The 24,391-nt window shown below is 44.7% G+C and overlaps 1 protein-coding gene across 1 annotated transcript; it reads left to right on the forward strand.

The window, feature by feature from the left end:
- Positions 1-371: 371 nt before the first annotated feature.
- Positions 372-22,405, forward strand: LOC147034458 (uncharacterized). Its single transcript, XM_085883667.1, has 5 exons — positions 372-1,242; positions 13,051-13,128; positions 13,374-13,396; positions 15,485-15,584; positions 21,686-22,405. The coding sequence occupies exons 1-5, from the start codon at positions 508-510 to the stop codon at positions 21,848-21,850; spliced, it is 1,101 nt and encodes a 366-aa protein (XP_085739793.1). The 5' UTR covers positions 372-507; the 3' UTR covers positions 21,851-22,405.
- Positions 22,406-24,391: the final 1,986 nt, after the last annotated feature.

Consider the following 24,391-nt stretch of genomic DNA (forward strand, 5'->3'; position numbering starts at 1 on the left):
GTAAGTATGTATATTCCCAAAATACAGCCTAAACGGAACAGGAAAGCACAAAAATTTTCGGCCCACCTGACTCACCATTCTCCTGCGGTGTGTCGTATCAAGTTTCTTTCAAATCGGGCAACGAAAAAATAATTAAAAAATCAATTCCCGATTCAGTGAAGTCCTGATTCTCTTCGGGAGAATTCGATCAATGCAAACAACCTCAGCGGTATAATTCGCCACAGCTATCTTTTTTTTCTTGTAATGATTTTTTTTCATTAATTGCTGTAACAACGGGAACCCGTTGGGTTCCCGGGTCGGGTTCAGTATTTTAAATAATTTTTCACCAACCATTTGATCCCGATGAGAAATGTAACGGTTTCCTCACTCGAGTGTGTATTGTTATGACGTCATAAAGGGGGAGTGTCCATTTTAACAAGTCGAATTCTCTTCGTGTGTGTTTGTCTCTCTGTACGAGGTGCTCGTTGTAAGGGATTACAAACTTGGTTCCTTATCGAGAACATCAACATGAATCGAAGACAGTTCGTTGAGGCTGTGTGTCTCGTGTTTGTTTACCTGTACCTGGCTCAGTGCGTAAACGCTCAAATGGACAATCCACCGACCATCCAGGTGGAAGGAGCTGATGAAGAGGAGATTCCTCGATTTGAGGAGGGTGGGAATGGAAAAGGTTCTGCCGATGTGGACAACGTGGGGCTGATGGACTCCCTGTGGGACGACGGTTTGAACTTCAATGAAAAACTTCCCTCCAAGATGAAGCGCAAACCATGGATGGACGAAACTTCGGACTCGAACCTCGTCAAATCGACGGATGGAGTTTCATCGCACCTTTTACCTCGTTACAGAACGAGGAAAGTTTTCCAGGACCGAACACAGATTGGGGAACTTGTCCATCGAGCCTCGGATTCTGGCCTGGATGATGAGATGATTGGTCACGATGGGAAGATGATGAAAGATGAGGATCCCGTGAGGGGGAATGAGGTTTATGAGGATTTGGGGTTAAAATCATCCCGAGAGGATCAACTCAGGAGGAAACTGAGCTCGTTACAAAAACTTTTACAAAAAGGAATTCGTGACCAGGCGAATGGAGTCGAGGCTCAACAAGCAGAGGACGGTCGTCTTCACCACCACGACCAACAAGGAGAGGATGTTCATCTTCACCATCAGGACCAACAAGGAGAGGATGTTCGTGTTCACCATGAGGTTCGGCCTCGAATGACACACAACTCCAAGACTCGTTATTTGGTAAAATTGTTTCCATTTGTTGGGGATAGCCAATGAGTCGGCCATTTTGTCATTTATCGTCCGGCTCGTTGATCGTTTCGGGACAATGATTCTCACATGAGGTGTGGCAAGTCATGGGTTCAAATCCTGAACGTGTCCTTGCCTTGTTGGTTGTTTGGATTGGGGTGAAGAGAATGTTTTCCAGATTTGATATCGGGGAGGGGGGAGGGGAAGAGGGGGGAGGGGAGGGGGAGAGAGGGGAGAGGGGTGGTGAGTTATTTATTATATTAATATCCGTCTTGTCCAACCCATTCATCCTCTCCTGCCCCCCCATTCCTCCCCTGCCCCTCCCCCCATTCCTCCCCTGCCCCTCCCCCATTCCTCCCCTGCCCCTCCCCCATTCCTCCCCACAGACACTTTATCCAAGTCTCCCTCGATCTCGGCCCAAAACTCTGCTGCTCGTGTTTCCCCCTCTCCATACTGTTCATTGTTCGTCCTGATCCCTTCAGAGCACTCACTCTAACATGAGCCTCGACTGGAAACCAAAAAAAACTAGGACAAATGTGTCCAAGAGCAGCGTCCTCAAGGTTTTGTCAGCTTAAAAAAAAAATCTTAAAAAAAAGAAAACAACAAGAACAACAACTTCCGCTATTTCGTCACGTGCTTTCATTAAGCCAATCACGAAACCCGTCATAATGTATTTACGATATATCGTGTATTTACGAAATAAATGCATTTCCGAAATTACAATACGATAAATGGAATAATCTTTAAATCGTAACGTGAACTTTTCGAAACTTTAAAGCAAATGTCCGAATATATTTAAAAGTTCATGATAGACGCTCTCAAAAGGCACCGTCTGTGTGAGGATGTGAACATGTGCTCAGTATTTAAGGAGATCCAGATCTTGTATATACAATGGCTGAGTCCGAGAGATTAAGGTTTTGTCTTCACAAGAAGAAGAAGAAGAAGAAGAAGAAGAACAACGCCGAGCTCTCTATGAGCAGCGCCTCACGTTGAACTATGGACCCCTGTCTCTGTTCGTGTTGTTTTCATGACCTTTTGAATGTTGTGTTGAGGACACGATAAATCGTACTGGAGAATGAATGAGAAATGACGTGATTGAATGACATCAAATTTGGAATGATGTTCGTCGTCGTCGTCGTTATTCCACAATAATCACAATATTCCACAATAATTATTTTCTTGCATTTGAAACTCAAAATATGCTAAAATTAACTTTTCAGTCAAAACTTTTGTCAGTGATCGAAAAATAGTCTGGAAGATGCTATGACATCACGTTCTCCAAAAACTTTGTGAACATTTGGAAACAGCGTATGAACAATGGCGAGATGCTAATCGGAGAGTGATTTCAGCGGCGATGAAATTGAGTGTTTTCATTCCGATATTGCCGAGGACGAGTCGGAGGATGATGGGAATTTCTACTGTGGAGTTTCTGGCCCTGATTTTTGATGGTTTGGTACAGAATCATCGTAGAAACTTCTGGTTTGTGTCGCTACCTTCTCCAGAGACAGCTTTTATTAGACAAGGTCAGAGGTCAAGTTGACGGTTTCGTAAGTACCAGTCTATGACTGCTTGTTTATGTGTTTTTCCATGTACTCTTTAAGAATACATTTCAAGGTTTTTCTCACTTAAACTCAACAATTGATTCTGTGACAGAGCAGTATCTGGAGAACTTGTCAACCAACAACTCATATTCACAGAGTTGTAATCAGATGTGTTTATGCCTTCGTAATCCTCGGCTGTGAAATGGTCACCACAAATGACAAGTCTTTCCAAAGGGTCCTCTTTAACCGTTTTCTTTGGGGGGAAATTCGCCCATTTTGTTTGTACAAATCTTATCCACTGCCGGCGAATGTTTGATTCCTTCGGGAATCGGTGGGAGCGATTACCCGTTTTCCAGCCATTTTCGCAAGACATGACGACACACGTACGAGGCATGATGTACAAATATCCAAATAACTTTATTCCACAATAATCTCTCTAGAATTCCAGCAATCTGTGTGTCTGTCTGTCTGTCTGTCTGTCTGTGTGTCTGTCTGTCTGTCTGTCTGTCTGTCTGCGACCGCAGTTTCTTGACGACCGCCGGTCCGATCGGATTGAAACTTGCCAGGAATATTGCTGGGGCCCCGCAGATGTGCCTTTTCGAGGTTTGATGTCAATCGGACGAGCGGTTCCCAAGTTACGGCCATTTATCTGTCGACCAATGACAAGACACGGTGCTATGACATCACGAATGACATCACGATTAATGTTTTATTTATTTATTTATTTATTTATTGCACGATTGACGGTCCGATCTGATTGAAACTTGCCAGGAATATTGCTGGGGACCCGCGGATGTGTCTTTTTGAGGTTTGATATTAATCGGATAAGCGGTTCCCAAGTTACGGCCATTTACCTGTCCACCAATGACAAGACACGGTGCGATGACGTCACAATTAATGTTTATTTATTTATTTTTTATTATTTTTATTTTTTGGTAATTTGTGAACATTCAAATCCTGACATTTAAAATGCTCGAAAGTCCTGATTGATATCACCAAGAGGTGCAAGAGCGAAAACACTGACACCTTGCATATTGACGAGGGTGGGGGGGGTGAGAGAGTGGGGGCGAGAGAAGAGGGATGAGAGTCGGGGGGGGGAGAGAGTGGGGGGCGAGAGAGGGCTGCACATACTGGCACTCACCTATGGGCACACACTTACGGGCCCGTACTAGTTTAAAATAAAAAAGGGTAATATAGACAGTTGCAAGCTCAAAAAAAGCGAAAGAACGGCCCGCTGAACTGGACACTTCTTCAATGAGCGAGTGAGCGTCCGCTTTGTTTTGGAGAACGTGACGTCAACCATATATGGCAAGCGGCTGTTTTCAACAGCCTTGAGAAATAACAACTTCGGAGTTAAATTTCACTAATTTTCACAATAGTTTGCATCGAACTATTTAATGCACATATAATCATATTGATAAATTTTCAGAACATGTTTCGTAACCTGCAACCTGCTCTTTAAGGCAGAAATTTGTAATTTGTTCATGGTGTCGGCGATAGCTCACCTGCTCTTGGAGAAAGGGATCTTTATATAACGTCTACAGATGACAGTTTATAGTTTATAGATTCAAACCCAAGCCAGAAAGCTTCTTGGTGTGTGTATATGTGTGGTGGAGCAGCACACCCTTCACCGTGGTGAAAATGATGACTGAAAGGAGCTTTAACACAATTGGGTGACATAGAGAGGTTTATCAAAGATGGAATGAGGATCTGTGAAACTGCTGATCCACAGGACACGGCAAGTTGGGAGTGAAAGGAAGGAGGAAATCTGAGTTGGATGGATGTTCATTGTGAAATTGTGTTCGCCCAGCTTGGAAAGAGTCATGTTGGAGATGAATGATGCATCCTCTCGGAGTCAGCAGGAAAGTCTGAGAGCCGCAGAATATTCTGGAAGGGAATTACAACAAGCGGATGTGGGATTCTGTATATCATGTTGCGAGTGCCTGGATACTCAGGAAGATGAACCGAAGTTATGACAAAACTTTGCGTATTCGTTGAATTCTGACCTTACGAACATGAAGAGAGATCTTAGGAAGGAGAAGAAGAAGAAAAATCTGACCACGAGCACGTTTTCCACAGGTAACAAAATGGCGGCTAATGATTGTATGGCTGCTTCACAAGATGCTTCGTAATGTCTGTTTTGCCGTGTTCATCTGAACCCTTTTGAAACTCGGTGCTGATTGGGTCCCTGAAACTTTGGTTTTCTGTGGTAGTTACTCTTGAGTTTTGAGGAGAGATCATGAGGACGTGGCTTGTATGGAGACGTGGAGGGTACACCTGGGTAGAGAGGGATGCGGCCGTGTACGAGTCATTCCCTTTTTACAAGAAAACAACGTCCCCATCCCTCCACCTCCCCCCCCTTAAAAATAATTAAAAAACAACAACAACAAATCTCCTGATGGTGCCACGTCAATATTATCACCTTGACTTACAATCCACAGTTCAGAGCTCACTGGCCATGAGGCCACTAAGACCTTGAGTTTCAACGTTTTGCACGAGAGACACTCCTCAAAATCAGTGATGGTCAATCGGTCATTCACAAACGCATTGACTATCTTGAATCAAATATCAATGCCTCCATTGAACTTGAGAGCAAACGGATTAGTGCACTTGAAACAAAAGTCTGGGGGATGGAAAAGCTAACCAGTTCAACAGCAGAATCCGAGGCACAATCCATGAAATATTCCGAGCAGCTTCTGTTGTTCGAATCAGTTGAAACAATTACTTGAGGAACATTGTCGACTTCAAGATAAGAATGAAGATTGTCTTGTGCTCACAACAAAACTATTGGAGTACAAGTTCCGTTTGCATGATGTAAAGTTGGAGCAAGTTCATCATGAAGGGCCAAAGATTGAGGGCAGACCACAGAATTTCCTCGGTAAACTCAATTGTTATCAAGATAAACTACAAATCCTTCATCACCAATGGAGGGTTATCACCAAAGTCTCATACTTCTGTGTTGAAGTTTGAAGACCTCACTCAACAAGATCTTTTGGAAAATTTCCGATGGTCAATGCAAGTTTCCAAGGTTTACCAGGAAGGAAACTAAAGGGGGAGTATTAGGTATAGTGCAAAACCTCTGCCATACTGCTGGGTCACTCAAGTGAACCTTATATGTTATTCATTAAATATGATGTCAACAGTGCTGACAGAGTTATAGTTCTTTTCTCCAACATTTTTTTTTGGGTGGGGTGGCGGGGGGGGGTTGGAAATTACTTAAAACATGTAGAAATGCAAAAAACAGAAATCGAAATTTTGTTGAAAAAAAAGTTGCAAAATTTTTTTTTCTCCAACAATTTTTTTTGGGGGGTGGGGGGGGTGTTGGAAATCACATAAAACATGTAGAAATGCAAAAAAAAAATTCTCCAACAATTTTTTTTGGGGGGGGTAACAATTTTTTTTGGGGGGGGGGTGTTGGAAATCACATAAAACATGTAGAAATGCAAAAAAAAAAAATTTTTTCTCTAAATTTTTATTTAAATCTAAATCTCGGCTGGCTGAGAACTCGGGTTCGTTCCACTCGTCCCTCTCAAGAAGATGCTCTCAGTTGGTAATCGGCTTCCCCTGCTCCCCCGTAGGAGTTTCAGCTGCTGGGCGATCCCTCCCACCTTAACCTGATTGGTGCATTGGTACTCTGACCCCCCGTTGGCACCTGGTGATTGGCTCGCGAAGTTTTGGCGTTGTCTTTTGAAGATAATCGATTGACCTATCTGGCGCCATATATGGTTCCAGCTGTCCACCAACCGGTTTAGGGGGGTGGGGGGCGGGGTTTGCATAACTTTTGCACCGTGGGTTGGAAATGACAGGCTGAGCCAGCGTGAGCTTTTAGCAGAGTGTATTGTGATGAGTGATGTGGCAAATTGATGTCGGAAAGTGTGTGTAACGAGAAAATGACATATAGGATTTCTAACTATACACTCGCAATGCACATCTGTCTACAAAAATACAGTGGGCCGAATTTACGAACGTTCATCTGACGAACATACACCTAACCCATAAACACTGACAAAACATTGTTGTATGTGCACAGCTGATCATCTGTCTAAATCGCAATTTACCAAGGGAGATAAACAGCCACTTAGTTGTGTGCGTCTAAACAGCGGATTAGTCTGTGAAGTACCCTGCACCTGGTGAGTGCCCAATGAGAATGGCTCCCCATGCATGAGGGAGGTCCCAGAGCTTACGAGGACTGGAGCCATGCTTGCGCATGGCAGTTGAAGTTGGACCTTGAAGGAAGGAACATCGCTCCTTCCCTTTGCTTGGCCCCCATCTTCTCCTCTTCACACCTCTTCACCATTTCACCATTCCTCCTCTTCACCATCACACCCCGAGCCACGCGTCACCTTGGGCCACATCAGTCCTGAAGCTGCCATCAGTTTTTATCTGCCACAAGCCCTCACCTGCACCTTTGTTCTTCTCTTGTAAATCTGGGACTTTGGTGCTATTGTGGGGTTTGGCTATATTTAGTTATTTTGTGCATAAGTTTGCATGTCCCGTCATCCCTCTTTGTGTCTCTCAACCGCTTGGGTTGTCTATTATTTATTGTGTCTTGTCTTCTTTATCCCCGTATTCTGTTATAATATACCATTTTAAATACAAGTGCGGGCCCGTAGGTGAGTACCAGGATGTGCAGCCGTCTCTCGCCCCCCTCTCATCACCCCCTCTCATCGCCCCCTCTCATCGCCCCCTCTCATCGCCCCCTCTCATCGCCCCCTCTCATCGCCCCCTCTCATCGCCACCCTCTCGCCCTCCTCTCGCCCCCCTCTCGCTCCCTCCCCCTCCCCTCCCCCTCTCCCCCCTCGCCCCCCTAGTCTTGCCCTTCCTCTCTCCCCCCTCCTCTCTCGTCCCTCTTTCTCGCCCCCACTCTCATCCATCTCTCCCGTCCCCCTCTCTCGCAGATATTGGTCGACAGATAAATGGCTGTAACGTTGGAACCGCTCGTCCGATTAATATCAAACCTCGAAAAGGCACATCCGCGGGTCCCCAGCAATATTCCTGGCAAGTTTCAATCAGATCACACCATCAATCGTGCAAAAACAATAATAATAATAATAATAAATAAATAAACATGAATTGTGTCGTCATTCGTGATGTCATAGCACCGTCTTGTCATTGGTCGACAGATAAATCGCCGTAACCTGGGAACCGCTTATTCAATTAATATCGAACCTTGAAAAGGCACATCCGCAGGTCCCCAGCAATATTCCTGGCAAGTTTCGATCAGATCGGACCGTCAATCGTGAAAAAAACAAACAAAAAAACCCCATTAATTGTGACGTCATTCGTAACAACATAGCACCGTGTCTTGTCATTGGTCGACAGATAAATGGCCGTAACTTGGGAACTGCTTATCCCATTGATCTTGTTACGAATTACCGCCCGCCCAGCGTGCGAACGACCGCTTTTCATTAATAGCAGCCGCACGCCCACCGGACGAGCAATTTAGTCGTGCCTTTCTGGAACAACGCCAGAAGCCAGTCACGGGTGGGTTCTTCACCCCACCACAGCCTAGGCCCTCGTCCGTATTCTACCCACGCGCGACATGGTCAATCGCTGAATATCGATATCCCTAAGTATTCGCGCGGGTAACCTTCTGAGAGACAATACCTCGGCGAAGGCCTGCTTGGACACGAACCGCTTCAGCGGTTCGTTCCATTCTGGGATAACCGAGCGGGGTATTATCGCCAGACCTCACCGGACCCGATTGTTTTATCGGTATTCAAAAACCAACTCCCATTCCGAAATGCAATACGGCGGTTCAATCTGGGAAAATGACACGACGAACGGGTTCACATTCAACTAAGCACATTTATTTACACACATGCACATATACAGCCATGCAGGTATGCAAAAACACGCATGCAGTCATGCAACCAAACAAGCAATGCGCGGGACGGGCACAAAACAGGAGCAAGGACCAAGAGTTACCACCGTCTATTAGTTATTATCAATGTACACTTAACAGTTTCTACTTAGGCCTACGTCACATTTGCCACGGCGGCCGTGGGGTCTCCAAAATCTACGGCCACTAGCAATTATACGGCGGCCGCAGTATTTCCACGGTCACACAGTGTAGCAGTCACATATGTTTTTATTTTTCAGCTAGCCGCACGGCATATTTATAAATTGTGGAGACTGAAAACGTGGGGGTGCCATACGGTCTTTGATTTGATGTCGCACGGTGAACTTAGGGCGTTCCTGCGGCGGCCATAGAATTTTTCAAGGCAGACGCAAGGTGCCCACAAGGCGACCGCAGGGGAGCCCTAAAGCGAACGCGCGGCCAGACGGATGGTAACGAGTGGTTTTTTAATATATTTTTTTTCCCAGTTTTTTTTGTTTGGGCTTGTTGAATTGCTACGGCGAACATAGAAATGAAAAAAGTTATAATTCCACGGTGACCTTACGACCTGTAAAATATAGCCAATCAGCGTAGGGCCACCCTGAGGCCACTGCAGAAACTCTATGGCCGCCGCACGTTTCTGTCAATTCAGAGGGCGTACGGCAGTCGTATCCTCGCCGTAGAGCAAATGTGACTTTGGCCTTCGGTCTTAGAAATTGTGGAGACCGAAAACGTGGGGTTGCCGTACGGTCTTTGATTTGATGTCGCACGGTGACCTTAAGGGGGCCCTGCGGCGGCCATAGAATTTTCAAGGCAGATGCAAGGTAGCCTCAAGGTGCCTGCAAGGGGAGCGCAGGGGGACCCTAAGGCGAACGTGCGGCCAGACGGACGGTAAGGAGTGGGTTAATTTTTTTATTTTTTTTACCAGTTTTTTTTGTTTCGGATTGTCGAATTGCTACGGCGAACGTAGAAATGAGAAAAGTTATAATTCCACGGCGACCTTACGGCCTGTAAAAGATAGCCAAACGGCGTAGGGCCACCCTGAGGCCACCACAGAAACTCTGCGGCCGCCGCACGTTTGTGTCAATTCAGAGGGCGTACGGCCGACGTATCCTCACCGTAGAGCAAATGTGACTTAGGTCTTAGCGTGACACGGCGCCACAACCTTCATTCAAAAGAAAAGCAAGAAAGACCCCCTCATAAACAAGGGAGTCAGACTGGGCCCGTGGGCCTTTATAACTTGGGGCTTTGGTGACCAAAAGGGCCCCACGAGACCGTTGCCGGTTACCTGCACCCTCGTGGTGCCTTGATGGGGCGAGTCGCGACGTCCCGTCCCCACGGCAGCTGGTGTAGCCGCGGTTGAGCTCGGGTCTTCCACGTGGCAGGTGAGTTCTCTCCGGCTCTCCCCACACGAACGCGCAGGTTCGCGCGACACAGCAGGGCGGCGCCTCCAGCCCGCATCTCCTTCGCGACGCCCGGACCTCCACCGACTGACTGTTCCAAGCTCCCGACTCTGACACGAGCCCAGACCTCCACACAGCTCCTTGGCTTCTCCCGACTCTCGGAACCCCGACAGACACACTCCGAACCCCGACAGAGACTCAGTTCTCTCCACGCAGCTCCACTACGCTGCGTCCAGCGCGCCCTTTTATTCCCCCTCCCTTCTCGCCCTGCCCTCCTTCCAGAAGGGGGCGTTTCCCTCGTGGGTCGTGGTTTTTCGTAGCAATCATCCTGGTAGCACTTCTCTATTCTCCCTCCACTCACCCCTTCCCCGTTACAAAGCGCGGGAAAGTAAGAGGAAAAATCCGTGCGTTATCGGAACGCCTTCTTCTTTCTCCATGGCAGAGACGGTTTTCGATGCGGAGAGGGTTGTAGCGTGGGTGTTTAGAAGGTGATTGGTGGTGTGGTTGTTGTAATGGTGGCGTGGTTGGTGTGGGGTGGTGGTCGTAAGGGTGGTGTGGTTGGGTGCTTGTGGAAAGGTGGTTAGTGGTGTGGTTGGTCCAAAATAACGATAGCAAAGAATAACGGTGAACTCAAAGATCACTGCCCTGTCCACACGAATAAAATCCCATTAAACAACGGTGGAGAAATCTATCTGAACACACACTTAGCGATATCACTGATCTTGGGGTTATCCTTTATGGTGCTCTGCGAATTTCCACAACCGTAACAATATCAAACCTTGAAAAGACGCATCCGCGGGTCCCCAGCAATATTCCTGGCAAGTTTCAATTAGATTAGACCGTTAATCGTGCAAAAATAAATAAATAAACATTAATTGTGACGTCATTCGTGATGTCATAGCACTGTGTCTTGTCATTGGTTGACAGATAAATGGCCGTAACTTGGGAACCGCTCGTCCGATTGAGATCAAACCTCAAAAAGGCACATCTGCGGGGCTCCGGCAATATTCCTTGCAAGTTTCAATCAGATCGGACCGGCCGTCGCAGACAAACAGACAAATAGATGGACAGACAGACACACACACACACACACACACACACACACACACACACACACACACACACACACACACACACACACACACACACACACACACACACACACACACACACACACACACACACACACACACACACACAGATTGCTGGAATTATAGGTAGATAAGGAGCGTTTTCCTCCCTTTTACCTTTCACTTGCGAACGCTGCCAGTTCAGGATTTTATTGGGTGAACCTTGGGGAATCGTAATATTAATTGAACGCCGTATTTTTAACACCGTTTTCGTCATTTGTGGGGGTCTTACACCCCCGACTTAGTTGGTCCATGTTTACGGTCCATCTGATGCGACAATATTATTTTACTCCTCCATCCTCGTGTGACTGTCTGGTTTCTCTGGAACTCCCTTTGAAGAGAAGAACCGTTGTTTTTTCCTGTGCCGACATTCCATGTTCCAACTTTGATGCTTTCATTTTTCCCAATTTTCCTCTTTCGCAGGAGCCGCGGATTCCACGGGACTCCTTTCCCAATTCTCACAATAGCCGGGCTTAAAAAAAAAATGTTTATTTTTTTACTGTCAGATGCCCTTCCTGCCATGAACCGATCCAACTGGATGAATGCTTGTTCGGACAAACCATCTCATTACTGGGTGGCCATTGGCTCCCAAAGGGAGCTCATCTACACTTTGTCAGAGACACAGGTGAAGGCCATTCAGCCCATCATGCCCGTGGCACATCATCCCTTTATCCCTCTCCAATACTTCCAGGTCCATCCATTGGGACCACACTCCATGCAGAACATTGGTGCTACCGAGGCAGTCTCCTTGGCTATTGGGCACAATCCTGGACAGGTCACCATTCCAACAAAGGATACCAGCAAGCTGGTACTTATTTTGCCAACTTCAGCAGGATGACAGGCTGAGTTAACCCCACTTGGTATTTATTCAACAGCCAAGTGGGATTTTAACTCAGGACCATGGGATCCCAAGCCCACAATGCCAACCATGAAGCCAACACCAGGCATATTTTAGTTTCAGTCAGAACTATGAATAATTAATTACTTGGGGAAGTCTCTGATGACTGTTTGGAACAAGAGGCAACATATTTGCACTTTCTTCGTGATTGATCCTGTAAAAGCAGAATATACTTCCAGGTACCTAATTCCAATTTAAACTTCTCTACTGTTTCTGCTGCCACCACCTTTCCAGAGAGGCCATTCCATGCATCAACGACTCTCTGAGTGAAAGACCCCTGTCTTCCATCTTTACTCTCCTCTTCTTTGCTCTCAGACTTTACTCTCAGACTCTCCTCTTCTTTACTTTACTCTCCACCCCAGTCCTATCACTGTCTACTCTGCTGAATAATTCATCTGAACTTATTTTATCTCCACCTTTCACGATCTTAAACATCTCCATCATATCTCCTCGTAACCGCCTTCCTTCTCATGTATGAAGCCCTGTCTCCTTCAGTCGCTCCTCATTGCAGAGTCAAGCGAGACCCGGAATCAATCGAGTAGCCCTGCGCTGCACCCTCTCTACGGCATCTTTGTCCTTCCAGAACTGTGGTGACCAAAACTGTACACAATATTCGAGATGTGGCCCCCACTAAATTCCTGTACAATGTTAACACAATCTCTTTTGGTTTATAATTTATCTCCCTCCGAGTACAACCTCAAACAGATTTGCTTTCCCTATAGCTGTCTGGCACTGTGCTGCCTGCTCACCCACCATATCTATGACCTGCCCCAGATCCTTCTCCTGTGCGACACACTCCAAGATTGCCCCTTATGTACATGATCTCATCTCTATTTTCACCATTATTATGACCATCCCCAGCACCTTGCATGAATAACAAGGAAATGCTCACGTCCAACATTAACGGGGACTCTGTAATTTTGCTATGTTTCACCATTCCAAACAATTCACCTTTCATTGATTCTCTTTCCCTGTGTTTGTCCTGATCCAGGCCTGGATCGTGAACATCATTTTGATTGGATGTTCGGTCCTTCAAATCATAACTCTCTTTCTTCTCCTCTTGGCACTGGTAAGTCATCTCCAAGCACATGGGCAGTTTAACATTTTCAGAAACATAAACAAATAACCATTCCTTGAGGAGGACAGATCCTTTGCAGATGTGTTGGTTTTGTCTTCGAATCTCGCGAATGGAGCGTTCACTTGCATCCATCCATCCATGTGAATGGGTACACAGTCAGACACATGTACAAATACATCCAAGCCATTGTCTTGCCTTGATCTCTTGATTCTGATGTTGTACAATTTTGTTTTCAGGTGCTGAACGAAAATTTGTCGAGGTAAGTAAGAAGCTGTTGTGATTGTGGTCATGGGTACCAGTTGGTTGCTGAGGATGTTTTTATTTTGCCAAAACGAAGTTTTGCAAGATATGTTAGTCAGCTTGTATGTTTTTTATTTTTTTGTTTTTTTTGTTTGTTTGTCTGTAATCACGTATAAAAAATTCTGCAGAGCACAGTTATCATCGGAAATTTTTGTAACTTCGCATATCAGAGGCCTATAGAGGTCCCTTTCAGTGCACAAAATTTTGAAGGTCAAGGTCAAAGTTCAAGGTCACTTTGTCGCAAATCAGGGGAGTCGACGAAACCCTTATTTTTTGAGTAATTTTGATCGGATCGTCTTCAAACTTCATGGGAATATAGTTCATGGTCTGGCGCTCAGCTGATTAATTTTTGGTGGCGATTGGCCTTGACCTTCATGGTTAGCGCCTCAGGTCAAACATATTTGACCCCAAGGTCAAATTTTCAAGTTTTAGGAACCATATCGTGTCGTACCTCAAATTGAACACCTCGATGAGTGCTTTCTAGATATGTCAAGCTTGAGACATTATTACGTCATTTGGTGACGTTATGAGGCAAAAGCATATTTTTCATGGTTACTCTGTAGAACGATTCTCATCGCAATCTCTCGTAGGCAGATATTCCTCAAGGAGTCGCTCCTGGTGGATAGCAGCTCTGTTCACCTCACTGTGACCTTAAAGAAGTCACACGTGGTCACCTTTTGGCAAGATACGGGTCACCCTGCGGGTGACATTGGTTTATTTTTATTTTTTTGTTTGTTTGTTTTTGTTTGTCTGTAATCACGTATAAAAAATTCTGCAGAGCACAGTTATCATTGGAAATTTTTGAAACTTCGCATATCAGAGGCCTATAGAGGTCCCTTTCAGCACATAAAATTTTGAAGGTCAAGGTCAAAGGTCAAGGTCACTTTGTCGCAAATCAGGGGAGTCGACGAAACCCTTATTTTTTGAGTAATTTTGATCGGATCGTCTTCAAACTTCATGGGAATATAGTTCATGGTCTGGCGCTCAGCTGATTAATTTTTGGTGGCGATTGGCCTTGACCTTCATATTTTTTTTTTGTCTGTAATCACATATAAATCACTCTGCAGAGCACAGTTATCATTGGAAATTTTTGGAACTTTGCATATCAGAGGCCTCGAGAGGTCCCTTTCAGCGCATAAAAATTTGAAGGTCAAAGGTCAAGGTCAATTTGTCGCAAATCAGGGGAGTCGATGAAACCCTTATTTTTTGAGTAATTTTAATCTAATCGTCTCCAAACTTTATGGGAATGTAGTATATGGTCTGGCGCTCAGCTGATTAGTTTTTGGTGGCGATTGGCCTTGACCTTCATGTTTCGCGCCTGAGGTCAAACATATTTGACCCCAAGGTCAAATTTTCAAGTTTTAGGAGCCATATCGTGTAGTTCCTCAAATTGAACACCTCGAAATGGCACCACAGCCGACTGCTTTCTGGATATGTCAAGCTTGAGACATTATGACGTCATTTGGTGACGTTATGAGGCAAACACATTTTTCATGGTTACTCTGTAGAACGATTCTCATCGGAATCTCTCGTCGACAGAAATTCCTCAAGGAGTCGCTCCTGGTGGATAGCAGCTCTGTTCACCTCATTGTGACCTCAAAGAAGTCACACGTGGTCACCTTTTGGCAAGATACGGGACATTGGTTTATTTTTTTTTTGAACATCAGGATTGCTGGTCTTACTTTCTGTCTCACTCAAACTCTCGCGACTGGGCTAACTTTAATCTCTCTTTCTTTTAAACAAACCACATACTTTTCTTTCTCACTCATTTTCACTCCTCACTTTACATTCTCTCTCTTTTTTTATTTTTTTATTAAAGGCCTGGCCTTGATGAGGACTATTTCGTCCGTGACTGGAGCCTTCAATAAAGAAAAAAAATACACACGTGTGTGCACATGTATACACTGACACTCTAATTGCGCACACCGATCCAGACAAATAAAAGGGAAAAAAGCATCGGATGAATATGACACTGAATCTGCATTCCACCGCCTCGACTCTGGATTTTAAAGTTATTTTGTATTGATTATTTGTTGTTTTTCAACAGCGGCAAATCCACCTGTATTAATATCTGGGAGACAGGTGTTCAGCTCTTAATGGACAGAGGCAATGTGAGTGGAAATGTAGAAGATCCAACTCCTCTCCAGGTAAGTGCCTATTCTTGAATCGGTATCTTCTTTAACTTGAAGACAAATGTCAATACTTTGCAAAATAGCAGTCAAGGGGTGATTGTGCTTTTATATGTCACTCTGGTTAAACAAAGACAAAAACTTTCATTGCATCTTTCTTGCATTGTGAGCGTTCGGATTTTCTCCAGCAACATCAAGGCAAGAAGCCTGACAAAAGGTCTCGTGGAATCTAATGAGATTCTCGTCAGATACGTCATATCTTAGGAGAGATCATAACAAGGTTTTTGGAGGGCAAGTTCAGAACAGAATGAAAATTTGAAAAGAGCCAATCCCACCCGGATACTTTTCATTCAATTGTGTGTCCCCTGATATTGATGGGACCTGGGATAGCCTGCTCTTATGCACAAATTCATCCCACTCTTCTTCAGTTACCATATCGATCTTTTCACCCATGGTACACTGAATCCAACGGTGAGGCAGTTGCCTTGAAACAACTTGCCTTCTCTTCCTGGAAGGCAAATTTGACTGAAGGCAACCTCAGATCACTCCACAAAGCACTCAAAATGTATGTGTCCACTCTCAGGAGAGCAGAAAACATCTTGTCAATATCAAGGCTGAACTTTCAAACCTTTCTCCTTCCTCCTTTCTCAAAAACCTGGTGGCACCTTGTGTTTTGGAGGAAGCTCCTCCTCCATCCCTTCGTTTACGACAAATGGCACCACAGCCGACTGCTCGTGAGAGGTCCACACGACTCAATTATGTGTTTGCTTCGAAATCTTGCATTCTGAACCCCTCGCTCCCTGTTCCCATCCTATCCCATCATGCCCAACTGCTTCTGCATTCTGTATTTCTCACCTGAAAAGTTGTGGAAGTTTCTGCCAACCCTCGACTCTAATTCTGCAACTGGTTTGCAAGTTAGTCAACATCTCTGTAATACACAAACATGGTGCATAAATGTATCCTCAACTGCAAGCTGATTCGCTTGCTTCCAATTCGAAGCAAGGTCATGGAATCTATCATTAGAGTTGACATCAAATCCTTCCTTTTCTCCAACGGACTGATCTCAGATTTCAGACCCAGTCATTCTACCTTGGACAGGTTGCTTTTACTCTCTCAACAATGGAGAGAAGCCCTCAATCTCAGACGTGGGATGAGGGCCATCTCCATGAACATATCTCAAGCATTTGATACAGTCTGTTACCCTGCCTTGATCTCCAAATTCTCTGTTCTTGGCATCCAACGTCACCTCCTCTCATGGATCATGGACTTCCCCCACTTCCATATTCAGCGTTTAGCTCTTAATGGGGTTCTTTCCTCTTTATCATTGATCTTTCTGATTCCTTGGAAAATCCTACCTTTCTCGATGTTGAAGGTTCTGCCCTGTGCCATGTAATTTCTCTTCCTTTAGACAGGCAGGCAACAGCCTCTTCCCTCTCTGCAGACCTTGATAGAAACAGGAGCTGGACCACCACTTGGAATATGTCTTTCAACTCAGACAAATTCCACACACTCAGCCTGTCTCTCCGAAACGACAGTCCAACGTGCCCTCCCATATACTTCCAAAACAAACCACTTGAAGAGGTTAAATCACGCAAACTTTTGGGTCTCACCATCAGCCACGATATTTCTTGGGCAGACCATATTTACAAGATGGCCTCCAACGCCCAACCACCAACTGAGCATCCATCCTTCGTCGTGCATCGTCTTTCCTCGTTCAATATGAACCTTTGAAACCTGTGGCGTTTATTCACAGCTGAGTGGAGTACTGCTCTCCCTTTTGGGCTGGCACCCCTGACTCACACCTTGCCCTTGATGTCGTGGAAAGCAAGGCCCTAAAAATCATTTGGATCTCCCGCAACAAAACTGAGTTTCGAGGCCTGTTACTTTAGCATCGTAAGTGGGTTGGTGGACTCTCTATTCTCCCAACTTCTTTTTGGTCTTGCATCCTCTATCCTCTCTTGGCTCTGTCCCTCCCAAGTTTCTTCAGAATGCACATGGTCTGCCACTGCCAGTAACATTCTTTTTGTTGAACAATAAAATTCCCTTCTCATGACTCACCTCCACTCATTTGTTCCTCTTTTCTATCACCTGTGGAACCAACTTCCCCCATCTGATCAGTCCCAGTCTTCACTCCATGGTTTCAAGACGGCTGTCCACCACGACTTCAGGTCATATCTCATCCATACTCATGACCTCTTCCACCCCAAATTACCCCATTTCCAAGCACTCCCTTTTTCCAGGTTATTGTGACCCCCCCCCCCCACAACTCTTTTCATTTGTAAGTTGACGGTTGTTTTTTTCCTTTTCTTTTTCATCCCCGCTTTCCCCTTCCTCTTCATGCTGTGTATCATTCAGCATATGTGCAGTTTGTTCAACCTCATTGTGCCCTTCTGTCCCTCCCCTTGATCTCGCTCTCACTTCAACTCTGCTGTTGGTGTTTCCCCCTTTTCATTTTGTTTCCCCCTTTTCATGTTGTTCCCTTACATTCTGCTCTCGCTCTTCCACAAGCTTTGATCATACATATATTCCAAAAAAAATTCTGCCGTAGAATCCAAGGCAATTCAAAACCATTGGTATCCCCTGAGATGAAGCCGAGTCTCTGGGTTTATTACTTTCACATAGCAGAAAGGTTGGAGGTCAATCTTCTCCTGCTTCTTTACCGGTCTTGCACCCGCTGCCCTTTCCATGCTCTTCCCTCCCCCTTCCCACTCCAGGTTTCCTCACGTCACAGGTGGTCTGCCGGTATCCCATTTTTGACGAAACTTACAACATCCAGATTCATTGCTCATCTCCACTCATTTGTTCAAATTTTCTCTCATCTGTGGAACCACTTCCTTGTTCTGTTCAATTTAGTTCTTCCCTCCAGTGCTTTGAGATAGATGTTCACCACCATCTCAGGTCATCACCTCTGTGGCATTGACATACATTTTTGATGTGACCTCAATTGTAGAGCCATGAACTCATGACACATTTTTTTTTTAACCCTTTGAACCCTCATGGCAATTTTACCAGCCACTTCAAACTTCCATATTCCAGGGAGGCCAGGGTGGGGGAACAAAGTCCAACGAGATCAAGGTTCAAAGGTTTAACATTTTTCACCATCACTCGACTAAGGTTTGTCTGATCAGAATGAAATTGGCCTCCCTGGATAGCTGAGAGTAAGCTACATTTACGCTTGATTTACATCATTCCCCTCCAAGTTGAAGGTCAAAGTTTTACACCACTTGGACTCCCAAACTACCATTTTGGTTTTTCTCCAATTTTTCTGTGAATGTGTGAGCTGTATCTTGGATTCAGCTGTGACTTTTGGAATGAAATTTTGCATTTATAATGGGAGTAAAAAGTATGTGGTGTTGACATTGTTTTTGACCTTTGACTAATTTTAAGGCCATGACCTAATTATCGGCATTTTAACATTTTCCCACCAGAACTCGTCTTTGGTTTGTCTGATCAACACAAAAGTGCCCTCTCCAGATAGCCTGGAGAAAGCTGCATTTTTGCTTAACTAGCTGAAGTACCCGGGAATACCCGGGAAATTTGCCCTATTTTGTGCCCACGAAGCGATACTCACTGTTTGCAGCCACGCTCCCAGCCCGTCAACAGGACTCCTGCACCCCTCCAAACGGGTTTCGAGCCCACATTCGCACCAACCTCAAAGCGACCTCCATTTTTGTCAGTTTGACTAACCCACTAACTCACATTACTCTGACCCCGGGGTCACTTGGGTGGGAATCACTCCTCCCCCCCCCCAATCACTCATCGCACCATGCAGACCACATTCGCTCCATACACATAGGCCCGATGGCCCTCACTCACTCCATACACACAGGCCCGATGGCCCTCACTCACTCCATACACACAGGCCTGCTGGCCCTCACTCACTCCATACACACAGGCCCGATGGCCCTCACTCACTCCATACACACAGGCCCGCTGGCCCTCACTCACTCACATCATTTATCTTCCCTTTATCAATTGTCTCCCTAACCCCCTTTATGGCTTGCCTGGCTCATTCATGAGCAGATCGATCAGCAGTTAGCTGTTGCCGTGCGCGTGCAGTTCGAGAATTCAAATAACAGGAGGAGAATGTGTATGTTTAAAAAGTCAACGAATACGAACATTTTGTATTTCAAAAAACCCTAGCGTTATTAACTGTGAAGCCTTTTGTGATGATTAATACGCCGGCGCACTATTCGAAAGCCATTTTTTTTTTCCTCATGGAAATTTTATTTATTTTATTTTTATATATTTATATATTTTTTTTTAACATTTTTTTCATTTTTATGGAGAGCCACTTCGCGCATCCTGGAGCTGAATGTTAGTTCTATATATGTGTAAAGTTTCATCAAGATCGGTTCACTGGTCCTAGGAGCTTATTCATCACAAAAAACAGACAGACAGACAGACAGACAGACACGGACAGAAGGACTGCCATTTATAGAGTTGATTTAAATCATACCCCTTCGAGTTTCACATCAAGGTCAAATGGTGGTCTGAAAATAATGCTTTCTTTTTCATTTCTCAATCTTGCTAATGTGGAATCTCAAATAATGTTTGTCTCACATCATCATAGTGGATCTGCATCTAAGTTGTGCACCTGATATTGATGAGTGTTCTTCACCTACATTTTTCCGATTGTGACGTGATTAACAAAAAACACATTTTTGATCAGAACTTGAATAATTTTCCTTTGATTTTCATGATGTTGAGTTTTTTTGGATGGATTCGAGATGGAGACGCATTTTCTTAATTTATACTCTATCCCTAAATGTTGACGTTGAAGGTCACGTGGTGGTCCGAAAAGAATATTACATCATTGGATTGCAGGTGCCGGGGCAAGGCTTTCCCTTGGTGATGGCTCTGTTGTTTCAGATATCTTGTTCTTTCTGCCCTCATTAACCCTCCCCAAGTTCACCACTCTCCGTGTTTCCAGGTTCTCAGATTTTCCCCTCTCCCTCATCCTCCTCTTCTTTTTAAAAAAAATTGTTTGTTTCATGATTGCTTCCACAGTTTTCCTTTCCACTTTGATTGAGAGTTTGCATGTATAACCACCTTGATCACCCCATGTATCCCCCCCCCACCTCCTTAATCTCATTCTTCCCCATCTCCTTTATTATTACCGCCACAAAAGGTGAAGAAGGTGATGTTTTCACCCCTTTCTGTCTGTTTGTCTGTCTGTTTGTCTGTGTGCAGGATATCTCAAAAAGTTGTGGACGGATCCGGATTCAATTTTGTGGACAGATTCGGTGTGTGAAAAGGAAGAAACACTTAGATTTTGGTGAAGATCCAGATCCGGATCCGGCGACTGGAATTTTTTAAATGATTCGTCACCATTGAGAAATGGTGCCAAAAATGATAGAAAGCATATTTCAAAAAGCTGTGGACGGATTCAGACGAAACTTTGTGGACTTGTTGGTTGTGTGGCATGGAAGAAGTTATTCCATTTTGGTGAAGATCTGAATTCGCATCCGGATCTGATAATTGTTCGTGATTCTTCATCATTGAGAGATCGGATTTACTCTATATATAGGACGATATCTCAAAAAGTCGTGGACGGATTCAAACAAAACTTTGTGGACAGGTTGGGCGTGTTGCAAGGTCAAATTCCTTTGATTTTAGTGAAGATCCGAATCCGGATCCGGACACGACAATTATTCAATTTATAAAGTGATTCTTCACCATTGAGAGATCGGGCCAAAAACTACATGCAGCATATTTGAAAAATGCATTGGGCTGGATATGTTCTTGTGGATCGGGCAGTGCATGGCGGAGTTATGCGTTCCAACAAGTGCCCTTCTTGTTCGTTCTGTTCATGTCTGGACTGTTCTGTGTTCTATCATGTCCATGAGTCTCCATCCTGTACACAAAAAAATACCTTGCAAAATGATGTTAAATCAAAATACAATTAATGTTTGATTCTCTCGAATACAAAGTTAACATTAACATTGAATTACCTTCATAAGTATGCAGGAGTTTTTGTTTCCTCTGTCTTTCATCGATAAGTTTCCCCAGTTGTGGTTGTCATTTCTAAACCGTGGATTCATTTCAGCAACTTGCTTGTTCACTTTAATGCTTTCGAATTAAGAGTTTGTTTTGACTTTTGTTTCACTTGTTTCTAGAACTTGCAACTCAACCTGGAATTGATTGAAGTAAAGATTCAATCATTGCTGCGTACTCAGGTGCAGGAAGAGAAGAAGAATGTCCAACAGACGAGTTCACATAAAGTTAACCATCATGCCTGCAAATGTCCATTTCACCATGCCTCAAAACATCCAATCAAATAGACTTTGTGAAAACGTTTGGGAATAGCCTGTAGCTTCTTGTCTGGGCACCACAGAGTCCTGAGATGAACATTATTATCGATCATGTATGGAGTGGGAACTGCGGCAAGGCCGACCTCAGCGAAGTTGATTTGATGTCTTCACGGGTTCAAGCACTCCCTGATACTAAAGGACATGCTCCCAGATACTAAAACATATGTATTCCATTTGATTGTGCTCAAATTGTGTTGGTTTATTCCAGCAGAGCTCTGAAAATGAGTGAAAGTGTGGTGTGCGGGTCAAAGGTTTTACCACATTTATGTACATTAAATGTGTTGTTCTTGTTGTATGAAATCACTGGGACTTTGTCTCCTTACTTTGTAAATAACGTTACAATTCTTCTCAAAATGTGGCGGCGAGTTTGCATTGTGTATTATTCTTGTGCACTGTACTTTAATAGTTTAGGCTTGCTATTTTTATTCTTCCTTTTTAAAATATATATTTGCACAGAATTACTTTGTTTTATTGATTTTACTGAAATGATAATTTTTGACATAAAAAGGCACACAGCATTTATTTTGTCACAGTTATATTGAAGGTGAAGAGAATGATGAAACTATCCCCAGTTTTCTCGTAACATTCCTTATTTTTGCATGTCATTTCTTATCATTCTTTTGTTTTCATGATCAAGTTCCAGAGCCACTGCTGACCGACACATTTCTTCTTCCTTTATTTCACCTGTGGAACCAGCTCCCTCAGTCTGTTCAATCCCAGTTTTCCTTCCAGACAGAGCAACCAAGCCAAAACCTAATAATACTGTGGCCCCACATGCGACTGATGTGCACCTCCAGCCATCAGCACAGATTCATGTCGGTTCACATCAAAACTTAATGACGCGTCAGCACAGGTTCACTGAATACATTACAACCTCCACTCCCCCGTTCCCATCCCTTGACAAAAGTCTCATGAACCCAGCAACACAACCTGAGTTTTTAATTATTTTTTTCTGCATTGTTGAGGCTCGTAGGAGAGGTAACACGCAGGTCAAGTCAGGTCAGTTCTCGGAGCAGCGCATTGCTGTGTCCACTTTCCACCGGTACTCCAAGGGCCTCTGTTTAGCCACCCCCTGGCAGATGCCTGGCCCATCGCCATCTCCTTGAGATGCTGATCATCCTGCTGCAACCATGAGGCACGTGGTCGGCCCATTGGCCTCCACCACTCATGAGGCTTCCGTGCTGAGAGAATCTGATGAACAGAACCAGCTTCAGGAAAACGAGCCACATGTCCATACAGCCGCAGCTGACGCTCACGGATTATGCAGGTAACCAACCTCATTTGAGTCTCTCAGCAACTGCTCGTTGGACACAAAGTCCAACTCGCAATCGCCAAGGATTTTCCGAACAGTGATATTTTGGCAGTCGGTATCTTCACCCAGTATGCAACCTTGCTGTCTGCTTAACTGTCTTTCGTACGACAATAGATTATTTCTTCCTCAACAATACCAGGCCAGTCTGACAATAGAAACACCAGCACTTCAGACAGCAATAGATCTGTTTTGGTTTTGGATGCAGGTCGTCTCGATTCCACGTGCAATGGAGAGGAATTCCACTGGATGAACTATCTCTGCTGGGATGGGAACACCAGTTGAAAGCTCATGAAGTGAAATGTGGCTGAGTATGTCCCAGTGCCCAAATGCAGTCCTGGCTTGTTCTTGAAATGATATGCCAACAGCGACTTTGCCCTTCCCTGTATCCTTATTGATGTCATCGTTCGAATCTTATCACGTTTGCTTCGTGAAACAGTTTCCAGATGCTTGTGGTCATTGTTTATTGTGAATTAATGTCCAGAGGGATATGGATGAAATTTCTTGACAGTCCCTCTCTAACTGTGACTAACTTTCTTCCGCTGGTGATGTCACTTGGTGCCATCGATGACATGTGATGACCACGACACCAAAAGTTGAGTCTTCTCACAAAAGCACCAATGCTTTGGTGCTATCAAAATGCACCACCGCAGCAGATGACTGCAACACGAACAGTGCTTTTGATTTCATAATAACCTTTCTGTTGAGCTGGTACCCCAATTTTATTTGGTACCTTTCTGGAGTAAGGTATGCAAAGGTACATGCTTCGACAGCAGCGAAAAGATCGGAGCACCCAACAGCTTTTATCAGATTTGGTTGTCTAATGGTTGGAGCATCCCCTCTGAATCTGGGAGATCAGTGGTTCAAACCCTGTCTTCATCGATCAGGGAGATCAGTGAGTCATACGAAACACCTTCAAAATGGTACATGCTGCTTCCTTTGTTTATGGAGCCCAGATAAAGAACCATAATTTCACAATACGAGTGGAGGCTTTCATGGGCCTAATAACCTCCTCACGTGTTGAAGTTTCTTGGAAGGGAACCGAATATTGTTGTGGGCCAGGGGTCGGTGGCGAGGAACGGCCGCCAGGTGGAGCAGTCGAGCCGTCTCCCACCGAACATCCGGAATTGCAGGTCGTAACCTTCGGACAACTCCGAAAGTCACGGGTCACTTAAGGACCGTGCTCGCCAATTCTCTGACGA

The sequence above is a fragment of the Eptatretus burgeri genome, chromosome 1, assembly GCF_056783735.1.
Source record: "Eptatretus burgeri isolate ZD-2024b chromosome 1, Ebu_testis_v1, whole genome shotgun sequence".
NCBI classification, from domain to species: domain Eukaryota; kingdom Metazoa; phylum Chordata; class Myxini; order Myxiniformes; family Myxinidae; genus Eptatretus; species Eptatretus burgeri.

Coding starts and splice junctions, on each gene's coding strand:
- LOC147034458 (XM_085883667.1), top strand. CDS start 508: ATGAATCGAAGACAGTTCGTTGAGGCTGTGTGTCTCGTGTTTGTTTAC. Junction 13,129..13,373: donor TTCTTCTCCTCTTGGCACTG/GTAAGTCATCTC, acceptor TTTTGTTTTCAG/GTGCTGAACGAAAATTTGTC. Junction 15,585..21,685: donor AAGATCCAACTCCTCTCCAG/GTAAGTGCCTAT, acceptor ACTTGTTTCTAG/AACTTGCAACTCAACCTGGA.